This window comes from Buteo buteo, chromosome 19 (assembly GCF_964188355.1).
Source record: "Buteo buteo chromosome 19, bButBut1.hap1.1, whole genome shotgun sequence".
Classification (NCBI taxonomy): Eukaryota; Metazoa; Chordata; class Aves; order Accipitriformes; family Accipitridae; genus Buteo; species Buteo buteo.
The window spans coordinates 5,126,717-5,137,201 of record NC_134189.1 but is presented as its reverse complement, the minus strand read 5'-3'; the positions used below and the strand labels follow the sequence as shown (position 1 = coordinate 5,137,201).

Genomic DNA, 10,485 nt, shown 5'->3' with positions numbered 1-10,485 from the left:
CTGTGACTTACTAGATTAACTGTTGGCCTTCAAGAATACAACTTCTGAATGTTTTTGCTACCCTGAAGTCTTGAATTCTCCTCGTGGGACTCCTTCCATAGTGGAAGGGGCTGCGCAAGTTGAGATATTCAGACCAACAGTTTGAGTTTGAAATGTGCTTTGTATGTTCTCTGTTTTCTGGAAGTTTGCAAAACTTACTCAGTGGTAACGTGATGAAGCAACTCTTCGAAAGGAACAAATGCCACTTGCAAGCAGTCAGGCTCCAGCCATCCTTTGGGGATTTATTTTTTTTTAAGGATGTATTTATGCAAGAATATGTAACTTTTTGGTTGTAGCTTTGAGATGTCTACAAGGTTTTTTGCAAGGTAAAAGCCAGATAGGCTATCACACTTTCGTTCTTGAGTTTGGCGTTTAGGTAAGTATTTGCAATTGCATGCTGAGCATTCTGTGAATGTTGCCAGGTAAGAAAGAGTGTTGCTATGTTGATAAGCTGGGTTTCTGCTGCTGAAATCAGAAACTTGGAACAATTCCTGAAAAAGTAGATGTCTCGAAGGTGTGCCATGTTCAGACTAACTTGTTGCTTTAATTTCTTAAGGTCTTTGAAGAGCTCTTACTTGATGCAGATTGGAGTGTGAATGCTGGAAGCTGGATGTGGCTATCCTGTAGTTCCTTCTTCCAGCAGTTTTTTCACTGCTACTGTCCAGTGGGTTTTGGCAGAAGAACTGACCCAAATGGGGATTATATCAGGTAACTCACAATCCAGAAATTTCAGCAATTCCTGGATGTTGCCTAAACTGTCAAGTGGCTTTATACTCAAAATGACCTTTTAATTTTTTTTTAAGACGTTATTTGCCAGTACTTAGAGGTTTCCCTGCAAAATACATCTATGATCCGTGGAATGCCCCAGAGAGCGTCCAGAAGGCTGCAAAATGTATTATAGGAGTTAATTATCCCAAACCAATGGTAAATCATGCAGAGGCAAGCCGTCTGAATATTGAGAGGATGAAACAAATCTACCAGCAGCTTTCACGATACAGAGGACTGGGTATGGTTATAGGCTATTGGCTTTATTTATTTGAAAAATTCTCTCACCTTCTAGCATTTAGTAATTTTGTCCCATAGCAGTGGTGTAATCAGGTGTAAGCTCAGTGTGGTGACCAGGGTTGTGTATCCAAATAAATGAAAAATTAGATGTAATCAAGAAAGGGAAGAAAGAGTTGAGTGGTGTGCCTCTTTCCAAATCTTACCTGGAAAATTTTTTCTCTGGGTTTTTGGAAGTTTTTTTGTTAAACTGGGTCTTCTCTATGTTCTGATACTCTTGTACAGATACATTTTAATACCAGTGATTAGAAAACTAATGTGGTTCATTTCTTAAATCATACTGTATTTGCATTTGCAAATGCTGTTGCTCAAAGAGAGACCAATGCAACCTCTGGTAGCATTCTTCCTATTTAGGAAAGACTGTCCCCTTTGCTCCAAGAGGTAAACTACATGTGCTTGTATTGCTCAGGAAGGTGTAAGCAGTCAGTATGTTCAGATACTGAATATTGAATCATTGTGTTCTACTTCAATGGAATGTAGCGAATACCTGTAACTAATGAATATTGGAAAAGTTATGCAGAATGTTATGTAGAAAATGCTTGTTAAATAATTGTGAACTAAAATTACTTGGCAAGATCCCAGAAGTAGGCAAGATAGAGAGACGTTCTCCTGTTATAAAGGTAAACCAGTCAGGATGAGGGTGGAGAATTGGTTACCATGAGGAAAAAAGCATGCTACACTTAAATTCTGTGTGCGCCCCTCCCCCCGTCTTTTTCTTTTTATGGCTATATATTTTATTTCTTTGCTTAGGTCTTCTTGCAACAGTGCCTTCTAATCCAAATGGAAATGGAAATGGTGGCCTAATGGGCTATTCACCAGGAGAAAGCATTTCTGGTTGTGGTAGTACAGGAGGTCAGTCAAATTCTTTCAATACATAGAATTATTGGAACTGAACTGCATGAACTTTTTATAATGCCCTTAGCATTACATATTATAAGAAAGAACTGTTTTCACAAGACAGTTTCCAGTGCAAGTTATAAACACTTTCAAATTTATTCACTAAGTTTGGTAGTATTTGTGTATAGACATCTTTAGATTTTTTTTTATCTCAAACGTGTAAGAATTTTTTAACATGTTTTTTTTCCCCCCTGAAAATTACTTATTAATGTGTATCAAACAGTTTGATTTCAAAAGCATTTGATTGTGATTTTCGTCTTGAAGTCTACAAGCATCCTGATATTTGTGATGAGTGATTTGTGAATTTTCAAGTCAGAACTGTTAATTTTTAAAGTTTTCTAATGTTGGCATTAGATTGCTTATTGGAATTTAATTCTACCATAATGTCGTCAATAATATGGTGGACAGTGTCTGAAAGAATTTAATATAAAATTTATACAGTTTTGATGAAAATTAGATTATTAACATTCTTATTGTAACATACAAAGAGTAGCATTAACTAGTTGCTAAGAGAAAAATAATAACAGTATTAACATTGCGTAAATCCATAGTGCATCAACTTCTCGAATACTACATACACCTTGGATGACTCATTGTAAAAGGATACAGCAGAACTGGAAATTTACTGGGTTTGTGTTCTCCTTAGGCTTTAGTCAAGGTTAGAAGCAGACTGTGGAGGAAGATGGACCTTATTCTCAGCCAGTATAGTTCCTCTCGAAGAATTAAAGTCTAGACCCCTTAAAGCTGGGTGCTTGAGCTTTTATTTCTTTTTAAGTTCAGAGATTTAGAAGACAGGAAGGGCTTTAAAAAATTAACATTATGTGCACTCTTTTCTCCTTAAAATGTATACATAAATACTTAAAAGTGTATACATGTACTTACATTTTTCACATCAAAAATGTATTCATTTTGTAGAATGTTACTGTGTATTAATCTGAATTTGGAAAGACTAAAGCATTAGAGCTTTGGAAATGTTCTGAGGTGGTTTGGGGTGGGGGGGGGGAAGGGAGCAAGCCACAGTCAAAGCTCCCCTCTTGAAGAGGGGGAAAAACCCCAACATTTTAAATTCCAGAACTGGATTTGTATCTTCTGTTACGTTTAAGTCTTTTTCCTGCCTCTCCAGGAGCTCAGCTGGGAACTGGTGATGGTCATACAGTTGTTCAGCCATGTGCCCTGGGAGACTCTCATACAGGAGCAAGTGGAATTCAGCAGCAAGGTATTATGGCAGTGCCTGTCTGTAGAGGATCTCCAAATCCTTGCAACTATGGAAAAACAGAAAAAACATCAAAATAACATGGATAGATTTTTGGTGACAGCTGCTGTCTACAACTTGAACTGGCCTTGTTTCTGTTCTTGAAACATAAAAGTTATTTCTTATAGTGAACTTGCTTGTCTTGTCACTTTTATCTCTAAAATACTCTTCTAGAATGATATTTGTATGTTTTGAGCGGGAGGGATCACAAATGTGACTAAACAAAAATTAATAAACATTTTTCTAGGTTACTTTAAATGAAAGATACTGAAAGAAAAAAGTTCACTTTGTGTATTTGATAGCAAAACTTGCATGTCATCTTCTCCCTGATTTCACTACCACTCTTTCCATATATAATCAATTTCCACAGTTTTGTGTGGATATTCTCACATTGTGGAGGCAAATTTTTGTTACTGTAACTATACAGAAACTTAAGCTGTGGTTTGTGATAGATCAAAGTTGCAATCAAATTTAGCACAACTGTTTGTTTCTTTGCGGTGCTAACAGGTTGTGTGTTTACTGATCATGAAAGACTGTAATCTGAGTTTTATTTAAGCATCCAGAACATAACACAACTGACCAGAAAAAGAAACCTTGCAACTGCTTTTGCTAATTTGCACTATTCATGCAGGGCGCTCAGTGTCGAGGTGGATAGTCTACATGAACCAGAAAATAGTCTGCATCTTTCTTTTACTTGCTTTTTTTTTTCACAGCTTAGTTATGCTAAGGATTCGCTAGTATTGCTATAACAGAATAATAAAAAGGATGAGGAGACTTGGCAGAACAAATGTTAAAATTTATAACAACTTGGAATTAAAGCGTTTGGATATACAAACATTCTGCTTGTTGCAAATATAACGCATGAACATGTATGCACTTAATATTGTTCACTGTGTGTGGATAAGTGCATATATATTTAACTGCTGTAGACTGCCATGAAGCCTTTTTTTTTTTTTATTGCATAAGAACTCTTCTGCGTTCAGTATGGTTTCTGGCAGGATTTTTCTTGATGATGGAAAATAATTCAATTGGCTCCTTTTTGTTGTTGTAAAGAATGTCGTTGTACACTTGCTTGCAGTTCTAAATTTTATTTAATAAATATCTACTGTATCTGAACAGGTTACTGTCAAGCAAGTAGTATCTTACACTATGCTCATGGAGACAATCAGCAATCACACTTATTGCAAGCAGGTAATTTAAAGAACAACAAAAAAACTGAAAAGCTTTTCCTGAATTTATAAAGGTGCAATAGAATCTTAATGTAAATACTGGTTTTAAATTATCAGGAAGAACGGCCCTTGGTACTGGCATTAGTGCAGGGAAACGTCCAAATCCAGAAGAAGAAACTCAGAGCGTTGGACCAAAAGTCCAGCGACAGAGCACAAATTAAACTGGTAAGATCTGAGACACCTTAAAGTTACCCTGTTAATGAGTAAATTCCTGTACAGATTTTGTGTCTATGATAACGTTCACATCACTGCAATGCGAAAGATCCTGAATTATTGCTGTAAATATTTCAGTTCCAGGTACTGTACAAATGATACAAAATCCTGGCTCTAGAGAGTTTACAAAGTATGAGATACGAAGTAGTTATAAAAATAGAACCAGACCGAAGATTATCAGACAGAGATCAAGGTGTTAATGAAAGGGGGATGGATAAACTGTCGTTTCACTTACATTAGCAGAGCTGCTTATGTAGCTTCAGTTACTCTCTGCTCCCACATCTCACCTTAAGTTGTGCCAGCAGCACTGTTTGTGTGAATGTATGGTGACCTGAATCAGAAGACTAACACAACTTAAAAGGAAAGGCTCAGGGCCTGGATTAGAGTTATAGACATGGAAGTGGACTAAGCAGAACATGTTTTAGAGCGAGACTGCAGAAAACCTGCAGAATGCTGATGTAGTTAATTGCATGTAAAGATGTAGGGACAAGAAAGGTTTGAAGACTTGAGCGTTTGTCATTGGTCTGTAACCAAAGCAGGATGCTCAGATTGCTGAAGTTTGTCAAGAAAAGCTGTGGTGAAAAGTACTTGAATTTGGAGAAGGAGGCATTGCTAGATAGGTATACATGAACAGGTGTGAAGATGTTTAGAGAGAAGCAGTAAACTGAAGAAAGAGTTTGATGTGTGTGAAATCATCAAAATAGAGAAGGTAACTGGATTTTGTGTTTTGGATAAAGTTACTTAGGAACAGGGTAGAGAAAAAGAAGGCCAAAGATGTTATATCCCTTCCCCCAGTGAGCTTGATTTGAAAGGAATAAGGAAGATGACTTGAAAGACAAGAGTAATTACTTAGGAGGAAATCCAAGGAATAGAGGGCTGTCTGAAACAAGAGGGGGCAAGATTTCAAGACTAGGTGTGTAGCTGCATAGATTAAAGGCAATTGAGATGTCATTCCATCCTTATCTTTTACAAAAAACAAATTAAGAGTTGGTCCTTATGAAGTTTGAAGAGTAAGTAAGAATAGCACAGGCGAGATAATAGCACATGGAAAGACTTTGAAGGAATTGGAAGATGGAGATTCATACAGCAAGCATAGAAGATGCATTCAGCATCTCTAGAGATAAAAAGGGAAATTCAATCCACTTCATTTGGATTTGACTGACAACAAGATCTAATTTTGCTTGTTATGTGGTGTCAGCACTTTGACAAAATTATTGTGGTGCATTATGAACAATTGTGTTGTACTGATTTGATTCAGTGAAGAACCACAGCATTGTTTCCATAATGCCTGTCACTTGAAGTGAGCTGAGACCTTAGCGATTGATCCATCTGCTATTTTCTCACGTACTGGAAGCACTGTAAACTGTGCTTCTGTATTCTCAAACTGATTTCTGGTACTCGGATGGGCCTGAGTGGAACGTAATTCCAAGAGAGTCCATGTTTCAGTAGCTGTCTAATCCTTAGTATGTGTAGATTCATTCAGCATCCATGTTTTGTATTGCAGAATTCCTTAGGTGCTCGTGTCTGTGTAGAAGAAGTGCCTGCAGAGCGAACGTCTGGTTCCTGTCTAAGCTCTTTTTCAATTGAGAGACAGGTTGGAGGGGTTTCTAGTTTGGCAGAGAAGACTGATTTTGTTAGGGGTGTTCAAAGCATGCTGCAAAAGCATTATAGTCAAATACAAAAATCAGTCAAGATCATACTCAAGAACACTGCTGGCAAAAGGATGTGCGCCTTCTGAATAGTACTAAAGTATGGAGGCTGTTGGGTTTCTCTTTTTTTCTTTTTCTTTTTTTTTTTTTTCTTCCTTCCCCTTTTAGCCTCTAAGGAGTAAGAAATAAGAATTCTGAGTATTTGGGCCAATACAAATGGGGTTAGGGCTTCCTGCACTGAGAAGGGGGAAAAGAATATTGGTCCCTTGATTATTTCTGCCGCCTTCTTCAAAGACTCAGGACAAACTGCTTAAGAATAATTTGTTTTCTTTTTTCTTGCAGCGCTATTGGAAGAGAAGATACCACTTAACACACAGGACAAAATTCGTGCTACTCTGTATTGGAACTAAAGTGTTGTGAGAGTACATGTACTAAAATGATGTACTTTTTCATAAATTATTTTCAAATTTTTCTCAGTTGTTGTAAACAAGTCCAATTTTTGGAATGCATTATTTCTAACTGGCATTTCTATGGTTTTTAACTTTTTAATGACTCTTTCACAAAGGGCAAATTGAGTTTTGTATATAAAATATTTGGTGAAGAATTTGCTAACTTAATGTAAATACAAACATTCATGGTTAGTGATAGACCCATCGATATATTTTTGATAATCTTTCATGTATATGGTAGTAGGAAAAGCTGTAGTGATGTTCTGTAAAATGGATGGACATAGAAGGTTTTGAAGTTTTAAAATTGTTATTATTTTTAGATTCCAGAACTTGACTTCTGTATGATCAACTTCGTATTTTCATATTATAAGTGCTTAGGACTGTGTCTAATCAAATACAGTAGAGTTGTAACCTTTATTAATCACATCTGTATATAAGTCATATGCCAATTTTTTGTCAAACTGTAAAATTTTCATGTGTATGTCCAGTCCTTGTATTTCCCAGTTGCCTTGTTCAGTAATGACATACCTTGTTAATAAAAGAAAATTGTATATATAGATACCTATGTCTGTCTTTTGTGTATGCTATTGCTCTGGTATGTATTTCCAAACAAAACTGTTTCAGGAAAAAGGGGAAATACAATTTTTGGACTTGATCTGGAAGCAACGAACAGTGAACTATATTGCCTTTCACTACAAGCTTCATGATACTGAAGCAAAACACAACCCAAATTATTCAGGTCTTTTTGTTGAAATCGCATGCATGCATGTATGTATTCTTACCATCAAATGTCTTTCACCAATGTATTAAGTGTTTCTTCAAAATCCAGGGGGTCTTTTTTTGCTGTAATTCCAACTTGCCTGATAGCCTGGTAGTCTTTCCTGTACTGCAGCTAATTTGCTGCTCTTGGAGGATGTTGATTTCTAAGAACAGGTCGAGTTTGCTGACTACTCAGTCAATGCTGTCTCAAATGTTTAGGTAAGTTGTATGTAAATGTTTTTTCAGACCATTAAGATCTCTGAAGAAGCAGTCTGAATTACTCCATTTACATATAATAGGTCAGTTACCTACTTGAGTGCGTGCACAAATCAATTCTCATGTGGGAGGAGTTAATTATTATCTTGTTCTTAGTATCACATGAGTGACTTCCAGTCATGGGGCACTTCTGTGTGTCAGTTTAAAATTCAGACTAGATTTATGGGTTGGCAACATAAGCAGCAGGGCACTTGCTGCAGAATAAACTGTGGTTTTGCCTGTTTCTAGATAATAGTTAATGTAAATATTTCTGCATACAGATTTGGATACAACAGCAAAATCAGATTTACTTCTAAGAAAGTATGGGTATGCTTACTGTCCTGAGGCAGAGAATCTTTGACTGATCTTAAAGAAAAAATCTCAACAGTGAGAATGGAGAAGCAGATGCGAAGTATTTTTCACAGGTCAGTCCAAGTAGAATGGAGATGTTTCCTAGGGACACACGTGGACTATAGGCCTACACTGTCTTAGGAGGTGTTTTATTCTGTCAAGACCTTACTGGTTTTTTTTTATGGTGACTTACACTAAAAAGAAATCATACCACCTAAATGAAACACTCCACCTAGCTTTTTTGAATTAATAGGCTGTGAAACTCCCACAGAGAAACTTCATCAAGGTAGGAACATGTGCTCAAATGCCCCCTTTCCCCCAACCAGTCTGGAAGTTCAATAGTTGAAAAAAGAAATTTCCCAAGGAGTTAATTTCTATGGTAAGTTAATTCCCCCCTCCTTAAATGCAAAAGGGAGGATTTGTCATCTTGGTGTAGGCAAGTCCTTGGGTTAGCAAAGGAAAATGTGATGAAGATGTTTCACTTGTGTGCTGGCTTGAATGGGTTCTGGTGTCAGGACTGCAGTAGAAGAAATGGTCTGTAAGTAGGTTAGTGTGAGAGAGGGGAGAAGTTGCCTTCTGAGTAGCAGTAGGTTTATAAAAGTCCTTTGCTTCATATTCTTCCCTCCCACTAGTACTTGCTCTGACCACAAAAACAAATAAAAAAGGCTGAGTCTTTGGGTGCGCAGAAAAGTTGACCAAAATTCTTGTAACATGCAGAGGTTTTCTCCACCCGCCCCCGCTACCCCCTTGTGATTTTTCAGAGAGGAGTCAGATGTGTGTTATAAACCCAGTATGGATAAGGGCCAGGATATTGTTTCTTATTAGACCTCTCCTCCAGAAATGGAGCTTAAAGTATTCCTTGAGAAAGCTCAGTTCCTAAGGGATTTAGCTGGCCCTTCCCTGAGCTGGTAGGGGATGGGCAGAGGAGTGTTGCAGACTCAGGCTTTTTGGAAACCAAACCCCAGGAAAATGTGTTCTGGAAGTGCCGAGGGACAACTGTAGTTGATTATTTGTAATGAAAAATAAACTTCAAGTGTCTTATAAGCCTTCAGGAACTGAGTGTTTCCAAAGGAGCTTGCACAGGCTGTCTCGTACTGGTGGTACCTGGTTACGGGGGTTTCTGAGAGGGGAATGGAAGGAGTCATGCTGAGAGCAAACCTGCGAAGGGCTAGCAGAGGGGAACCTGGGGTACCTTGGAATGTGGAGAGGCACCTGTCAGTTCAAAATCAGAAATAAGTTTTATGCTGGGCTTAGCAACATAGTTGACTGGTTTCTGTTGAAGAAAAGCAGCGTTTGCATGAACCTTCCCATAACTTAGAAATCCTGTCTGTACTTGGCAGGAGCATGGAGCAGCAGCGAGCGGCAATACCCATACGTGTTCACCGCTTCTCCACCTTGTCAGGAAAAGTCAGTTTGCAGATGCAGCTGGGTGCCCGTGCTGCTCCCCTGGGTGGTGGTTTGAAGCCTGGCTTCCAGCACACCACCGCTTGCTGCAGCCGTCCACAAACACCTGGAGAATTGCATCCCCTGTATTTACAGGTAGTTTGGGCTCGATTGCTTTTATGGGTATGAGACGGCAGGAAAAAAGACGAGCCATAAGGAGGTTAGGCGCCCGGAGGAGCCTGCAGCCCTTCACCACAGTGACACGACGTGCGTCCGGCCTCAGCTTCCCTCACAGCGTCCCGACCGGCTGAGGCGTTTCCCGCCCTTTCGGCGCTTCCCTCACAGCGCGGCCTCCCTTCCCCTGCCGTGGGGGGCAGCGGGAGGAAGGCCCCTCTCCCCTCCCCACGTTCCCGCTCCCGGCTCGTCCGGCTCTCCCCGCCGCTCTCTCCCTCTCGGTCTGTAGATGGTGCTGTGAGAGCGGGGCCGGGAGCCGGGGACGGGGGGGAGGCGGTTCGCCGGGGCGCAGCCCTTCCCGCCTCCGGGCAGGGAGCGGAGCAGGGCCTGTGGAGAGAAAAAAAAAAAAAAAAAACACCCAAAAGTACAAGGTCATCTTCTCACGGGAGTTTAAGCCTGCCCTTGAGCGAGAGCTTTGGTTTTGAGAAGGGAAAAACCGGCTCTTTGGTCATGCAAGATATTCTGCCTGCAGCTGGGGAAGGGGCGATGAGTAGAAATTGCTGTAGAGCTACCCTGTGTTTCCAAATCAGAACCCCAATCTATTACTCTAAAAGTTGCTTTTTGGGAGCGCTGCCCCATGTGCTTGCCTGCATAAACATACAATCTCTTTTTAAATACACTTTGCCTAGAGATTACTTAAAAACTGGCTTTTGAAAACGTAGTCAAGCTTTTACCTACCCGAAACGTTTCCTGGGCTGTCTCTGTCCCACAGG

General features: G+C 39.4%; 1 protein-coding gene across 1 annotated transcript in view; it reads left to right on the top strand.

The window, feature by feature from the left end:
* Window positions 1-7,349, top strand: part of CRY1 (cryptochrome circadian regulator 1) — a 38,705-nt gene extending 31,356 nt beyond the window's left edge. Inside the window, exons 8-14 of the mRNA XM_075051698.1 lie at window positions 596-747; window positions 843-1,045; window positions 1,852-1,953; window positions 3,122-3,214; window positions 4,370-4,441; window positions 4,537-4,644; window positions 6,684-7,349. Of these exons, the coding sequence (XP_074907799.1) occupies window positions 596-747; window positions 843-1,045; window positions 1,852-1,953; window positions 3,122-3,214; window positions 4,370-4,441; window positions 4,537-4,640 (726 nt within the window). The 3' untranslated portion in view covers window positions 4,641-4,644; window positions 6,684-7,349. The remainder of the gene's footprint in view (window positions 1-595; window positions 748-842; window positions 1,046-1,851; window positions 1,954-3,121; window positions 3,215-4,369; window positions 4,442-4,536; window positions 4,645-6,683) is intronic.
* The last annotated feature ends 3,136 nt before the right edge of the window (window positions 7,350-10,485 follow it).